At 34.6% G+C, this 18,075-nt stretch overlaps 1 protein-coding gene across 1 annotated transcript in view; it reads left to right on the plus strand.

The window, feature by feature from the left end:
• Positions 1–17,471, plus strand: part of LOC110908205 (probable LRR receptor-like serine/threonine-protein kinase At1g07650) — a 36,365-nt gene extending 18,894 nt beyond the window's left edge. Inside the window, exons 5-10 of the mRNA XM_022153118.2 lie at positions 13,863–13,970; positions 15,095–15,213; positions 15,300–15,510; positions 15,867–16,107; positions 16,394–16,550; positions 17,121–17,471. Coding sequence (XP_022008810.2) covers positions 13,863–13,970; positions 15,095–15,213; positions 15,300–15,510; positions 15,867–16,107; positions 16,394–16,550; positions 17,121–17,471 — 1,187 coding nt within the window. The remainder of the gene's footprint in view (positions 1–13,862; positions 13,971–15,094; positions 15,214–15,299; positions 15,511–15,866; positions 16,108–16,393; positions 16,551–17,120) is intronic.
• Positions 17,472–18,075: the final 604 nt, after the last annotated feature.

Here is an 18,075-nt window from a genome sequence, read left to right on the forward strand (position 1 = left end):
CGAAGAGGTCTTATCGATTGTACTCTCTTCATGAAAGAACAAGATGGAGATCTTCTTCTGGTACAGGTATATGTTGATGATATTATTTTTGGTTCTACTAATGATGTCTTGTGTAGGAATTTCGAGCGCATTATGCAGGATAAATTCGAGATGAGTGCTATGGGGGAAATGACCTTTTTCTTGGGCATACAAGTGCAACAAACTAAGTCTGGGATATTCATCCATCAGACTAAATATGTTGGTGACATCTTGAGCTGGTTCCAGATGTCCGATGCAACGCCCATTGGTACCCCACTGCCACAAAATCACGGAATTACTCCAGACTTGAAGGGTGAAGCTGTTAGCCCCTCATACTACCGCGCTATGATCGGATCTCTTATGTACCTCACAGCATCAAGGCCAGACATAATGTACCCAACGTGCCTGCTTGCCAGATATCAAGTCAACCCGAAGGCCTCACATCTTGCAGCTGTAAAAAGGATTTTTCGTTATTTGAAGGGTTACCCTGACACCGGTCTATGGTACCCTAAGGATAATAACTTTGAATTGGTAGCTTTCAGTGATTCTGATCACGGCGGATGCAAAATCGACGGCAAATCCACAACGGCTGGATGTCAGTTTTTAGGAAATCGCCTAGTCACGTGGCAGTGCAAGAAGCAGACGTGCGTCGCTACATCAACATGCGAAGCTGAATACATTGCTGCCTCAAGTTGTTGCTCCCAAGTCCTTTGGATCCAACAACAATTACGCGACTACGGTTTTGAATTCCTAACTACTCCTATTTACGTTGATAATTCTGCTGCATTACAGATCACTAGAAATCCTGTGCAGCATTCAAAGACCAAACACATCGAAATCAAATATCACTTCATACGTGATTGCTTTGAGAAAAGGCTAATCGATGTTGTTAAGGTCCACACCGATGACCAACGTGCCGACTTGTTTACCAAAGCATTTGACAAATCAAGATTTGACTTTTTACTATTGGTAAACGGCATTAAGGTCAAGCAAGAGTAAACCAACATCGGAACATCATTTTTGTAAATATCTTTGTGTTTTAAATTTGTCTTAGTTTCTAGATTTTAGGGGGAGTAAATCCAAAATCTGAAAATCCAAAAACATTGAAAAATTTCAAAAACACAAAAACATAGAAAAACAAAAATGAATTCCCTGGCGAGCAAAAGAGAAAATGATAGTACATCAGTGGTCTATCCAAACCTCTTTAAACCTTAAATGAAAAACGATAAGCAGCTCTATATAAGATGTATCGGTAGGCTCACAATCATTTTAAAGTGTGCAGAGTGATATAAATTTAAATCGACTGAAGACCAGGTGGGAACCATTCATTGGCATATGGTCTTAGTACCGAAATTTCGTTTGATAGATTGCCGAGGTTCTGAGATATTCGGTCTTTATGCTGCTTATCATCTGGGTATCATGGTTGTATCTTTTACCGAAAAATAACGGGGACGCAAGTCTAGATCTTCCATGATACTATACATACGTGTACATAATACATACTGCATTCGACCTCAATAAGTGATAAACAATCACATGTCCAAACAAATAAGTGATAAAATATCACATTTATCCGGGAGTCAAGTTCGTCTCTCTGCTGTACGGAAGTACTGACCTGTTCACGGACTTGCTCCTGTGCCCTCATGCATATGAAAATCAAGTTCCTCATCAATAAGTGATCATATCACATAGGGCTTGTTTTCAAATCAAAATAAGTGAGAATCTCACATCATATACGGTCAAACAGATGATAATCGGTATACTCACCGGTAAGATGAACCCTCGTGCATACCTTGATACGGGAATGTGTCGTGATGTGGATGAACACCGGTCGGTAAGTATAAATCATACCTTAACTTATCTCCTAAACATGATTACATCTGATAAGTTGAGCTTAAGTGGACAACAATACCGATAATTGTTATAGGATGCTTATCTTAATGTTAACTAACTGAACAACAAGAGTGTTTTGACATGACCGTACACTGATATGATTCTCTTACCCTCGAAACTCGCAAAAAGAATGTTTGTATATATTTATTTACTGCTTAACTTTTATTGTTTTATTTTTAAACAGTTTCGTCGTTTGGTGCATATCAGCACGACATTAGCGGTGATGTCGTTTGATAACACTCAAAGGATATTAAAATTGTTGTCTTTTAATTTATTCAAAAATACCAAAAAGATTTTAGGTGTGTTTTGATATAAACTTTATAAAAGCCAAAAAGATTTTATTTCTACTTTATTTTCGATCGTACGATGTTGGAGCTCGAGTCTTCGTTGCCTGAAACCTGAACGAAAACCGAATTGACTAAATCTTCATAAACGGTCGAAATTTGCAATTTTTGAAAGTTAGAAAATAAAATTGACAAATTTATTAAACTTTCAAACTGTCGGACGGTGTTTGATTGTTACATGGTCATCCGTATGTCTTTTGTTTATTCTAACTATTCCAAGCAGTGGTTCTTACTACGCGTTTAGACTTCTTGCATGTGCAGATTCTAAAGGCTATCAGAACATGGTCGATGACTAAGCTTCGGAATGAAGCCACGACGTGAAGGTGCTCAAAAGATGAAGATGATCGAGTTGCCGCTGGCCATCATCAACACCACAAGGATCTCACTTCATAAAGATCAAGTTTCTCATGGGCATAACTCAAGGGGGAGCTTATGTTAAGGGGGAGTTTGTCAACACACTTCCTACATGATACGGGTAGTTTGTTGATACACTCTCTGCTTTCAAGACGTGAAGACCTTGAAGATCCTCCGACATCGAAGACTTAACAGGACATCAGAGTCTTGAAGTCACGAAGATCAAAGATGATCAAGATCGAGACAAGATCGAGACAAAGCTACAGCCAAGGGGGAGTTTGTTGGTGCACTTGTGTCTGTACTTTGTCCGTATTCGGTCACGATGTAAAACGATGTCCTTGTTAGTCATGTAAGTTTGACCAAGTCAACCATCCTCCTGGTTTGACTTGGCCAAACAGATAGTTTATGAATGTAACATGTATGGTTCGAAGGATGTCTCATCGAAGGATAGTTTAGATCCTTCGATGAGCTCGAAAGATGAAGCTTCGATGGATGGACCTCGATAGATCATCCTTCGAGGTCCCTATGAATCCTTCGAAGGAAGTCTGATCGAAAGATGATCTTTCGATCAGTTTTCATGATCTTTCGAAGAGCTTAACTTCGATAGATGATCCTTCGAGATATCTATCGGATCCTTCGACCAGACTTACTGAGCTGGGTATATATATACCCATGCAGTGTGTTGTTTTCACATTTAGACTGAGACTAAGACTTTCGGAGAAACACTGCTGAAACACACACACACTTAGAGAGTTTGCAAAACTGATTTGTAAACCTTGTGCTTGTAACCGGAACCTTTCATACGTATTAATACAGTGGTGTTAATCGGTGAACTTTGTGTGTCTTGTGTTTGTGCTTGTCTCAACTCGGTTGCACTCTAGCTTGGATTACGCACTCGCTAGTGTGTTAATATAACAAGGTTAAGGTTTAACCTCATCCTCCACGAGGGACCTACATAATCCAAATCATATATGATAATAGAAGAACTGAATGAACAGTTCTTGATATATATTATTATTATTTATGAATAGTACTTTTGATATTATAATAAAATACATATATGGTTCTGTTCGGTATCGGTACAAGAAGGTAAAAACCGATAGATATAGAAACCGCCAAAAGTCGGTACCGAATTGATATTGAAAATCTTTTAGTTCGGAAATTTCGGTACTGCTACCCGGTACCATTTGCTCATCCTTGATCACGGGTGTCGTAGATTTTCTTCAACTTTTAATGATTTTTTTTTAGTTTCAAGGGTAGGGATGAGCTCGGTGCTAACTGATACCAAATCGATACTGGTACCGAAAATACCAGTTACGGTACCTGTATATGAATGTAAAAATCGGTACCAGGAACGCCAAAAGTCGGTACCGGTACCCAGTATCGTTTGCTTATCTTTGACCACGGATTTCATACGAACAACATCATTACCATACAACTTATTTATTGATTTTCTTTCGGTTATCATTTAGTGTTTTTTTTCTACATTTTCTTTTTATCTTGTCAACGGTTACGTGCGTAACACACTCGTAGTGATTTCAAAACACATGTAAACACAGACTAAATAATAAAAGAAGTTCGTCGCAACACGGCGACAATGATAAACCTAGTTCTAGTAAAAAAAAAATTGAAGTTTATATCTGTCAACAACTAAATTCAATTTAAAAAAAATGAACGTGGTTTACAAAAATGTATTTACCTATTAAATAAAATAAATCTTTTTTATGTGTTTACCTGCTAATAAATCGTTTACGTAATGTTTACAAATATATCGATTACAAATACGTGTTTACTAAGTTAGAACCACGTGTTACACGCGTTGATTAAATATAACTTTATATATTAAGTAATAAAAAAAGTTTATATCTTAAAAAAACTGTGTATTGCACATCTTGAATAACTTTGTATTGCACATGTTGAATAAAATGTAAGTTAATCGGTTAACACATATATTCATCAAAACATGTCTTTAAAGACATTAGCGAAGCCCCCCCCTCCCAATTTTCGCGAAACGGGGGGGGGGGGGGCAAAGTATATACCTATACGAAAATACTATTCATCACACTATGCATCGAAAAGTTAGGGGGGTCGCCCCTGAGGGCGTTATGGGGCGATTAATAGATTTTAGTTATCGTTAAAGCTCTTTCTTATAAGACCGCCCGCAATGGGGCGATTTCCAATTCCGGCACAAATTGATCACCGGCACGCCTAAATTTGCATTGGGGGGCGAGTTGAACGTTGGGCAACGGTTAGTTTGTTTATTTTTTTTAATCCAATATAAAGCACTATAAAATACCCACTACTTCTTCATCTTTTTATTAAAAAACTCTCACATAACATCAAACTTTGTCTCCACTACTTCTACAATTTATAAAAAATATGAACCCATTCCAACCCCCATTTGGTGTCCCCTCAAGACCCGTGAACCTGAACACAAGCCAACCGCAACAACCCTTTATTTCTAGTAGTGTAATTTTTTTTTTTTGGAAAAATGGTTTTTAATAAACCAACCTTTGTCCCGTTGGTAAATAATAATCTTACGTAATTGGTATACAATAATTCTACCTATCAACATGTTGGTTCTTAATGAACTTCCGTTAATTATTTTTAACTAAAGTTAGTTCTTAAGTTTTATTTATTACACAAACAGTACATGTAGTTGTAATTTACTAGTTTTAAAGTCAAGGGCCATGTAATTAAATTTTATATATACATATGTGTACTAGTTCCAGATTTATCACAAACATCACTCGAAAATCCTCCTTTTCCTCGATTTTGATTTCCGATGTAAACAACTACCATTGCCACCACCATGGGATTTATCGTACACAACACGTAATTTATCCTACACAACTCGTAATTTATCCTACACAACTCGTAATTTATCCTACACAACTCGTAATTTATTGTACACTTTAAATTATCTTATTTTGTTTTGAAAAAATATATATTTTAATGATAAGTTACAAATTATTTAATATAGTTAGCTATTAAAGAGGAAGACTATAAATTAATGATCTATGTAGATTTACCAATGTACCCTTAAAGTAACATTAATACTTATATTAAATGAAGTAAAATAAAACATTGTTATTGGTTGAAATTTCTTCTTTTTTCTTCTTGCAAAAAATTTCTTCTCGTTTGAACTCTCCACAATTTAATATAATGATTATCTTTAATTATAAAAAAATAAATATTTATAATTAGGTAGGAGAGAGAGGCGGGAAAACAATAAAATAGAAAGTTTAAATGAATATGTCCTTCATAGGTTTCTTTTATATATCTATAGACTAGTAATAAAAATTGAACGTCGCTTACAAATATGTGTTTAAACATATAGGGCGATGTTCGGCTAGAAAGTCAATTTTTCCTACAAAGTGTACAAAGTCGTAAAACATCACAATTTCAGCCATAAAACACACTCAAAAGCCCCAAATAATAAAGTGAAGATCACTAAAACACAATATCTAAACCCTAATAGTCGATAAAGACTTCAAACACACTATCGTCGAACTACGAATATAAAACACAACATGATAATCAACATAAAACACCCTAATGTTAGTCATTCGATAATCGAAGCCTTATCATCCAAAACACAACACGAAACCCACAAATATGACGTTTTAGTAATCTTCACTTTGTTATTTGTGGGTTTTGAGTATGTTTTAAGGTTTACATTATGATATATATATATGTATATATATAGGGTAGGGATAGTGTACATTAATTCAAAAGTGTGATAAGTGTGAGAAGTGTTTTAAAGCATTAGATCTTTGATCTAATGATTGAGATCAATAGTGACCAAATTATAAATTGTGTTTTAATTATTTGGACTGGTTTGAAAATTGTATGGGTAATAGTGTCTTTGTATATGTTTCAAATTAGGTAACCTTTCCTAAATTCTAGCGATTCACTCCTAAATTCTAGCGATTCAATTTTAAACTTATTCTAAAATTCTGACATTCTAAAAAATCCAGAAATATGTAACTGCTAAAAGAAATATATAACACTATACATCCATCATATAATATAACACTATATAGCACCATATAACACCGTATAACACTATGTAATACCATACAACACCATATAACACTATGTAACACTATATAAGACTATATAACAATATATAAATTATAGATCTATCATAGACATGCTATGAGAAAATTATAAAAATATAACACTATATAACACTAAATAACATTATGTAAACACCATATAAAACCATATAACACAATATAACACTATATAATACCAAAAAACACTATATAACACCTTATAACACTGTGTAACACTATATGAAAATATGTAACACTATACAGTTCTGAACGAGATGACACAAATTCATAGATTAATTCTTAATTCGTATTCCTATAATTAATGGTGGCGGTTATGGAAGGTTATCAATTAATTAAATCAGTAAGAAAATTACCTTTTTACCCTTTTGAATTAATTTAGATTGAGGACGCATGCCATCTCCACAATATTTCTCACACTTCTCACAGTTTTGAATTAATGTACAAAATCTTCAACCTATATATATATATATATATATATATATATATATATATATAGGGTAGGGTTCCAGCGTGAACAACCTCCCAAGCGTGAACTGCGTGAACTGATCCGGACCATTGATTTCCTTTTTAGTTGTTAAGGGTATGATTGTAATTATATTAAAAATTAGATTTAAATCATTATTTTAATAAGTGAATTAAGTTACATCTTTCCTATTTTAAATTCATTATCCACAAAATATCATTTATTTCATTTTTATTTTTCACATTTCACCACCAGAATTCGAATTATGATTTTTAAGATCCACGTAACCTTCATATACTTGGGATTTTGAACAGTACACATGTGTACTCAGCATGGTACATATGTGTAATTAGCTACATAATACATACATATAAACAAACAAAACCTGTAAAACTAGGTTATATTAAGCAAATAACAAGTTACATAATGTTTGCCAAACCAAAAAAAACATACAATTACAAGTTCCAGTTTCGTGAAAACAATAAACGCAACATAATCGGAAAAATAAAAAAGACATAGTCTTTTACAACTATTCGCCACGTTGTATGCTGAATCATCCTTATCGACCAAGCAAACAAACATACGTGAATCATCCTTATCGACCTCATACGTGAATCATCCTTATCGACCTTCCATCTCCACTTTTCTCGTTTACGACGTCTCCTATAATAACACAAAAAACGTAGCAATTAATACTTTGCATAATTCAAAAGTGTACATCAACAACCTTACACATTCAATACACAAAAAATTCTGAGATATCACAAAAACAGACGCTATACACATGTATACATCACGTTAAAATCAGAATACACATGTGTACAACGCATTAAAAACAAAGCAAAATCAGAATATGTACACATGTGTACATCACGTTAAAATCAGAATACACATGTGTAAATGCCTAAACTAACAGTTTGTTATCAACATGTGCACACTTTCCTTTCACAATCAAAATCACAATGGATTAAAGGCAAACAATCGGCTTCCAGATCAAGCATACTCCAATAACAACCATTTTACTCTATCCCCAATTTTATATTTAAAACAGCTTCTTACTATCACACAAATTATCTGCAAATATGATTTTAACTACGAGCCACAAGATTTCCAAGATATATACTACACAACAATTTAACAATTCTCTATATCTTAACCAAGACTTACAAGCGTAGGCAATTTATACACATTGACCAAGATAGTTAACTACTGTATGTACCCAAACTTCAAGAATGCAAGAAACATCTTATTTCTCTTTTAAAATCATATACATAACAGACACCTTAACAAATATTCACCGATGACAAATACCTCACTAACCGAGGGACTTCGAGACAAGGGGGAAGGTGCCCTGTTGCCACCGTTCATCGCCGCCGCGTCCGAAACCCTAACCGCAGCCGCCGTCGCAGACGGCTCCACCGCCGTTGTACGCCGTTGAACCACAGTCGATTACTCCTCTCCCTCATCGACTCTTCTAATCTTTTCCGTTCTTGTTGATGTCGGCGATGCAGTTCCGGCGACCTTCGATCTAATCTTCTTCGTCACCGGCAGTCCTCTGCTTTCTTCTTTTTTGATAATGAAAACGAATGGAAGAGAGAAGAATGATTTTGAAATAAAGTTGAATATAGGAACCGAAAGTGCGTATATTGAGGTAATTTGATATATTCGAGAGATAATGGAAACTACTCAGTTTCCTTTCTTCCCTCTTTTTATGATGTATATGTACAAAATTACCCTTTTCAGTATAATTACATATATAAAATTAACCCCATAATTACCATCATGCCATTCATTTAAAATCTCAAAATCATAAAAATCAAGGGCCCAGATTAGTTCACGCAGTTCACGCTGGAGAAATTGTTCACGTTTGAACCTAATCCTATATATATATATATATATATATATATATATATATATATATATATATATATATATATATATATATATATATATATATATATATATATATATATATATATGCGCTTTTTTATTTTATTCATCTCGTTTATTAATTAAATTATGGCAACATGTTTAATGACAATAAAAAAATAAATGCCACCTAGGATAGTTTACCTGCTATTTATAGGATTAGCACTTCAAATAAATTTCAATGAGTTAATAAGCACAATTTTTTTATAAGTAACAAAATTGAAACACTCCTAAAACTTGGTTACCTTTTTATAAGTAACCAAATTGGAACATTTCTAAAACTTGGTTACCATTTTATGAAATGTTCCCTTTTTTCATTTATTAAATTTGTTTTGCATGAGTTTCTTGTCTCTAACCTTAGAGATAGCATACATCAACCAAACACATGTAGAGGGATATGTATTTTCACTTTTGAGGTCAAAATTACTATGCCTTTGAACCCCATTGTTCATTTCGCACATATGTGTTAGGGATTCGGATATTCATCAACATACAAACACCAACAAATTGCAAGAGAAAAATAAAACAAAGATGACATGCGAGATTTATGTGGTTCGGTCGGATGCCTACGTGCACGGGCTGCAACCAGAGTAATTCTTTTATTGCTCTGCCACACTCGTGATGAGGATGTTACAAGCACAATGCATATATATAAAGATTACATTACGGTTTCTAACTTAATGAATGATAAAAAATAAACGGGCCTAAGTAAAAGAGATCTGCATCAAGCCCAAAACACTAGTCTTTGTTGTCTTCATTAAAACCAGGCCGAAATCAAGACTCCAAAACCCAACAATCTCCCACTTGGAGGCTTGATAATCTTCAAACTACCATCCGTTGTGAACTTGTACCTCTTGTAATCTTCAAACTGCCATCCGTTAACCTAAAGGCCCATTGAAGCTCCTCCAAGCTCCAACATATCAGTCATGCCAGAAACTGCCACTGACTCAACCTCAATCCCTAGCGGCTCCCACTCACACGAATTGCCAAATCCTAGAACACCTTGAGAACAAACACTCTCCACATTCATCAAGTAATCCACCGGAGAGATTTTATCAGCTGGAACAGTGGTTCTCCTAACCCATTGCCATCTAGGAACTTTGACTAAAACACAACACGTGATCCTACTACCACGAACACCTCCAACTAGTCTAGTTGAACCTTTTCTCGCTTGTTTATCCTAAATCTGACCTGTGACTCTAGGTTTCTCACTTGCAAAGACAATCTTCTTCTGCCCACGAGATTCTATGAACCTGACTTTGTCTTCTTCTGAATTAGGATGGTCTCTCCCTTAACTAACCATGTAAAGCGAATCTCTCCTTCTTCTTCTATCGATCACAATATTTCCCTTAAAAACTTTATTTCCCGTTCCCGAATTTAACCTCATGCCCCTGATCATCCAACTGCCTAACATAAATCAACCGTTTTTTCAAGCTTGGAATCACTTTGACATCCTTTAAAGTCCATGAACTGGCTGAAGTTACTAAATCTATGTCACCCATGCCCGTAACATCAAGAACATCATTGTTCCCTAGTTTTACCTTACCAAAATCACCTTGCTTCAAATTCTACAATGCTTCACCGTTGTGGGTAGCGTGAAATGAAGCATCATGATCCATGACTCAGGGATCCACACTACAAATCAAAGCTTCATCATCTGAGTGGCTTACTATAGCGCGTTAACTTCTTTCCTTTCTTTTGGACATTGATTCCTGAAATGTCCAATCTTTTTGCAGTTCCAACAGGTTACATCATTCTGATCCCTAGACTGACTCCTCTATCTATTTTTGCTCCCCTACTTCTGTTATTCTTTCTTCCTCTACCAACATGCATTAATTCACCCGATGATCCACTTGAATTTCTTCGTCTGACGCCATCACCCAGAAAAAGATCCCGAATCCCAATAAAAGTGAACTCGTTGGTAGAACTAGTAATCGCTGTAAAAGTTCCTGATCAATTATCTAGCAATGATAATAACAATAGTAGAGCCTGAACCTCATCCTCGAGTTTGATGTCAACTGACCTAAGTCTTGACAAAATCGGGTTCAAGTTGTTGATGTGTACTATATGTGTTCTTCTTTCACCGACGTGTTCACTAGTTCACGTTTCTGGAAAACCTAAATAGCTTCCGAAGGCTTCTCATACATATCAGAAAGTGCATCCATAATCCCAAGCACTGTGGTTTTGAACGCAACATCATTTGTTAATGACAATCTATTAACTGCCTTGGCTTTCTTATCCAAAGTCTCCCACTCGTCTAATTTTATCTTATTCGTTTTTTCACCTAACACGATGTCCAAATCTTTCTGAACCAGCAAATCCTCCATTTGCATTTTCTACCAACCAAAGTCTTTTCCATCAAACTTCTCAATCTGAAGTTTACCGCTCTCATCCATTATATCTCAAACTATAATACTGTTTACAAATCAAGTCAAGACTGAAGGTAATGTTCAAACACAGTAATGGCCGACTGCCTGAAGTTATCATAGTTAGAAAATATCTCGGACAAAAAAATAACCACAATTATCAAATCACACTGCTAAATTGCCAAACCAAAAAAACAAATCAATAACCAGACCAAGAACAATCAACCAATAATGCTAATCAGAAAATTGAAACAAGGAACAAAACAAGATGGCATTTTATGCTTCTTTCTGATCACAAGCGGCTACTTTTTTTCTTACCCATGGTATGATGGCACACACAAGAAGATAAAAAATAGAACTCCTAATTTGTGGTTGGTCTCTTTTTTCCTTTGTCTTCTCCGGCCGAAAAACAACACAACAAGAATTAATTGTTGTTGACTTTTTTGGAATCCTTGCCTTACAATTGGATGAATCAATTAAAGCAAAACAACTTTTATTATTTTTGGTTCTTTTCTTCTGTAGATGGCGGTAAGGGTTTAGGGGTATAGGATCATATACAAACAGGTATTTTAAGAACCAACAGGTTAATTACATGTGTCCTCGATTAAAAAAATTGGTTTCAGGGTATTTTAGACCTTTTATACCCTTTTATCTATATCTAATTAAAAACAATAATTAAATTATCCCTAAATTCATACTAGATTAATTCAAATCCTAATATCCTAATATATTCTTCATCATCGAATCAGCATCGTAATCAGCATCATCAACACTGTAAGCAACATCATCCGCAACATCGTAATCAGCATCATTGTCAACACCATAATCAACATCTTAATCAGCACACGGTAACACCACCGTCAGCACATCCAACGGTAACATCCCACACCACCACCGTCAGCACATCTCGTAATCAGCATAACACTGTAATCAACACATTAATCAACACCATAATTAGCACAATTCCATGTTTTTTTTTAATTTTGTAAACAACAGATACTATTACATAACTAGCACAATTTCATTTTTTGTTTAATTTTATAAACATCACATAATGTTACATACTAGCATAATTTTTTGTTTTTGTTTTAATTTTGTAAATAGCACATATTATTACATAACTGGTAGAAAACAAGTTTATTCCAAATAGGTTTCCAATAACAACATAAAGAAAAAATCACAAGCATAAGAATTACACAACAAAATAAGAACTTATGTATAGATTTAAAATCAACACAATAGATTTTTCTTATTTACACATTCCAATTACATAACTAGCACAATTATAAAACACCTTTTTGTAACTTTTTTAAAAGTCACTGTTATAAATATAAAAATGGTACCAATATGGTCGTACTCATATTAAAGATAAAAAATACTTGATTTTGTGTTTATTTTATTTTTTTCAATGAAGTATATAAAAATTATTTTAGTTTAAAAAGCTTGGCGGAATTAGCATTTAATGAGAAATGACTAAATGACTAAAATACCCCTAACTTGATAGTATTAATTATAGAGGTTTTATTTGTAATCAATACCAACCCCTAGATTTAAGCTATTAATGGCTCAAATCTGTTCTTATGGTTATTAGAGTTAGCAATAGAATCTCAATTCTCACGAATGGCATGACAACCCAAGGGTTTCTGCCTTTATTTCTTTTTGTGATGAACTTCGAAGTCTTGATTGAAATATTTTTTATTATGCCCAACTGCAAAAATAAAAAAATATAATAATCGATCTATCTTTTGCGTTGTGTTTCACGAGCCTAAGCTCTAATACCACTTGTTAGGGATTCGCGTATTGATCAACACACACAAACACGAACAAACTGCAAGAGAAAAATAAAATGGAAATGACACGCGAGATTTACGTGGTTCAGTCGGCTGACCTACGTCCACGAGCTGCAAGCTTGGTATCTTTTATTGCTCTGCCTCACTCGTGATGAGGATGTTACAAGTACAATAAGTATATATGGATATTAGCTTAGGGTTTCTAACTTAATGAACGATAAAAAATATCCGGGCCTAAATAAAAGAGAAAAACACTAGTATTTCTTGATTTCATTAAAACCAAACAATCTAATCTCCTGCCAATATATGATCACTCTTACAACAAAAAGATAGACTTATGTTGTTATATATGCATGCTTTGATTTTTGAGGTCAAAGTTAGTTTCTTCAGTTGAAAGTTAATTAAGCGAAGATAATGATTTTGTAAACACTGTACTCATTTCCAAGGAAAAGGTTCAAATACATATCCTCTTTTAATTTGTCTTTCTGAAATTTATCAAAGTGTTGAGTGTCATTGAATTCATTCAAAAGAGTGTACAATGTTTAAACATCACTTAAGTGTTGCCTTCATTACCTTGTTTTGTACAGAATTTAAGCCTAGGAAGTATTCGAAAAAGAATAAAGTTGCTTTAATTGTTGGGACGGTCAGCGGAGGAATCGTTTTTGTATTTTTAATCATTGTTATCTTGTGGAGAAAAGGCTACATTATGGTAGAAAAGGCAGCGAATATAGGTAAATCTTTCATTATCTTATGCTGGTTGGTTGTGAGGGAGTCGTTTGATTTATGGGTTGGGCTTTGGTGCTCAATTTTAAAGCTGGTCAAAAGGGGTCACATTAAAAGCGTGCAAATTTGCAAGTCATTTCTAACTAATTATGGTAATACCATTGTGTCTGAAATCTTTATTAATGTGTTGACCCTTTATAATTATAAAATCGGACGAAAAGGGTCACCTAGCCCCTTTTTGACCCGTACTAAATGACTCATACATTCCAATCCAACCTGTTACTCACCCAACCCACCCAGTAATCGAACCGAACAAACACGAACAAGTCCATGTTGGTGTTCATTCGTTAAGGGAATTAGCATGTTTGCGAACTGTTCATAAACGCATACCGAACATAAGTTTATGTTCGTGTTCGTTCATTAAGGAAATTCAATTGTTCACGAACAGTTCGTGATCTCGTACACAAATGAAAGCAGACGAATAAAAACGAACGTAAACCAACATTTAACTTGAAAAAAAAAACATTGTTAACCTTAAGCATTGGACATAAGTAGTTAAACACAACCATTAAATGATAAATCAAAACACAAGAAGTCTACTACAACCACCAAACGTTGAATCACGCTTAACTAACTTAGACATAACTATTCCAAGTTTAACTAACTTAGATATAATTATCCCCAATAATGTCATGAATGTCCAAATTTTAGCTAACTTAGAAATAAACAGCGTTTCAAGTTTTCAATATGTTTAGATAACAGATTTATTATTTATTATTCTTTTAGTATAATCAAACAAACATGAACGAATGTAACCGAACATATTACCGAACGTTCACGAACGTAGTCGAATGAACGAGACCTTTGTTTGGGTTTGTTCTCTAAGCTTACCGAACGATTTTTTGTTCGTATTCGTTCGCTAAGCTAATCGAACAAACATAAACGAACATCCCGCCGAACGGTTCACGAATTGTTCGCTGAATGTTCGGTTTGTTTACAACCCTACACCCATGCCACCTCTCTTTTTAATTTATGAGGATCTCATATTGCAACAACTAGGCATTTTCACTCTAAGACATACAAACAGGTATTTTCACATTTTCAGATATGCCACATTTTTTTTGTTTAACAGAGCTTAGAGGTATAGATCTACAAACAGGCATATTTACTATGAGGCAGATAAAAGCTGCAACAAAGAACTTTGATCCATCAAACAAGCTTGGAGAAGGCGGATTTGGATCCGTTTACAAGGTGGTGTTATTGTGTTGATATGCCAATTGATTAAAACACAAGTCCAAAAAACATAACATTGCATTATCTTGTGTAACTAATTGCAGGGTCGATTATCGGATGGAACAATAATTGCAGTTAAACAACTATCATCAAAGTCTAAACAAGGAGCCCGTGAATTTGTCAATGAAGTTGGCTTGATTTCCGCTCTGAGACATCCAAATCTTGTCAGACTTTATGGATGTTGTGTAGAAGGGAACCAGATGATACTGGTTTATGAGTACATGGAAAATAACTGCCTATCTCAAGCACTCCTAGGTGAGCCTTATATATATGTTAGCATAGGTACGGAGATGGCAGGTCAAAACAAAATAAGGTTGAGGCTTGCCTTTAGTACCATCGCAGGCCAAGTTAACTGCAAACACTTTTTTGCCCATTCTTTAACATAGATAAATATGATTACAACAACAATTTAGATATTTGAATAAAACGTTTTAAGAAGAAGAGTTTGGGTGACTTTACATGTTCCCGATTTAGCTAGATTTTTTATTTGACCAGTTTGAGATAAACACAACCCTTGGGTTGAAATTATAACTTCTATTAATCATCAAATTTATTTTAAGAAACGATCAGTTTCACATTAATGTAGGAGGTTCGGGTTGTTAAATTTTCAGGCACAAACAAAGTTATTAAAGCAAAGTTAACATGGCCGATGAGGATAAACGTTTGTAAAGGAATAGCTCAAGGTTTGGTTTATCTTCACGAAGAATCAAATTTGAGAATCATACATAGAGATATTAAGGCGAGCAATGTTTTGCTTGATGAAAATTGGAATGCAAAAATATCTGATTTTGGTTTAGCAAAGCTTAATGATGATGGAAATACCCATATCAGCACTCGGATTGTGGGCACAATGTATGTTCTCTAATTACTCTTATTTCTACAAGTAAAAACTGGTTAGGGTTGAAATGGGTAAATGTTTAGTTTCGGTCGAGTTCGGTTTCCCCACAAGCACTTCTTTGTTTGTTTTGTTAAAATAAATAATTAAATATTGTATACAATAAATATTTAAATCTTCAAAATAAAATCAGCTTAGGACGAATTAGCATGTTTGACATATTTCTCTTTTAGCTAATTTTATACATTCATTTCTAAGTAACTTTCTGACTACACAGATTTATTACTTTTTTTGGTTCTTAAGGGGTTATCTGGCTCCAGAATATGCCATGCGTGGTCACTTGACTACTAAGGCAGATGTTTATAGTTTCGGAATTTTGGCACTAGAAATTGTTAGTGGAATAAGCTGCAACAAAAGCTTCAGCTACGAGACCGAAGAATGTCTTTACCTTTTTGATTGGGTGAGATAAATCTACATATTTTGGTTCATCAGTTTTTTGGAGGTGTTTGGATCTGACTATTGCTTTTATGGATGGCAATGGGATGGGTATTGGTAATCAAGTCTCACACCAGACTGCAAAAACTGTCGTATACCCATCCCGCGTCACGTACACTTGCTGATTTGTGAACATTACCCATTGGTTTCGTGATACATTTCTTACTATTTCAATTTTTTATTACTTTATTACCCAAGAAAAATAGAAATATAAAAAGTAAAAATTTGTAAATTCTAAGATTATTGTATTATCAACAACACAAGAAAATCAGAAGAAAATCAAAAGAAACTAAAAACAAAAAAGAACATGTTTACAGTATGGTTCGAGCAAACACGTATATGACGTATGTATGTTTCCAGTAATCGGATCTGATATCATTTAATACTATGCTCATATCCAAACACCACCTTAGTATAATTTGACTTTGAGGTCAAATGAACTTATTTTTAGTACAATTTAGTACAATTTACATCCCGAATCACCCATCAAAAACATCTTTGAAAATGCCTAACTGTAACATTGTTTGTTGTGCAGGTATGGCTTTTGCATGAGAAAGAAACTATATTAGAACTTGTTGATCCAGACTTAGGATCTGAGTATTCATCAGAAGAAGCATTGACAATTATACAAGTGGCCCTTTTATGCACAAAAGCATCAACTTTCGCTAGACCAACCATGTCTCAAACCTTGAGCGTGCTAGAGGGTCGAACCAACATTCAAGATTTGGAAAAGGAACTGCGTCCTTCAACTACGCACCTTGATATTAGGCGCTTAAGAAAACAACTTTGGCTGGACCATAGTGAAACCGACCCAACGAGTGCTGAACCACCTACCACCGAATCCTTCGTCACCGATTCCTTCATCACGGAGTCCTTCATATCGTGAGAACACACTAATGCATATACTACAATGTATGAGGTGTAAATATTGTTCTACCAGATTTACTCATTTCCTTTTTGTAGCCATGGATGGGACAAATATATTTAAGCATCAACAACTCATCAAAGGGTGAATTTTGGGCCTTCTTTTTGTATCCATAAATCGAATGTTGAACTACAGTTTTGATCGAATCAAATGTTACTGGCTTGGTTCAAATATTTTAGGTGAATGCATCATTTTGTAACAACAATTGACAAGTTAACATAACACCACCCTTCTCCAAGCTTGTTTTATGGATCAAATTTGTTGTTTGTTGCAGCTTTTATCTCTCATACATTGAACATGCCTGTTTGTTGATCTATATCTCTAAACTCGTTTAAACAAAATGTTATGTAGGGTTTATTGACAACGACTACAATTATTGCAGACAACTATACTCAAACTCTAAACGGATGATCTGAGAGACGTGTAGTCACTTTCAAATCGAATTATTTCATTGGTTCACTTGAAAAATCCAATCGGATACAACTCAGAATTTGAGAACACGAACATAGGGTGCGTTCGGTTCGCTGGAATTGAATGAAATTAGAATCTGAATTCCAATTCTTGA

Source organism: Helianthus annuus, chromosome 2 (assembly GCF_002127325.2).
Source record: "Helianthus annuus cultivar XRQ/B chromosome 2, HanXRQr2.0-SUNRISE, whole genome shotgun sequence".
NCBI classification, from domain to species: Eukaryota; Viridiplantae; Streptophyta; class Magnoliopsida; order Asterales; family Asteraceae; genus Helianthus; species Helianthus annuus.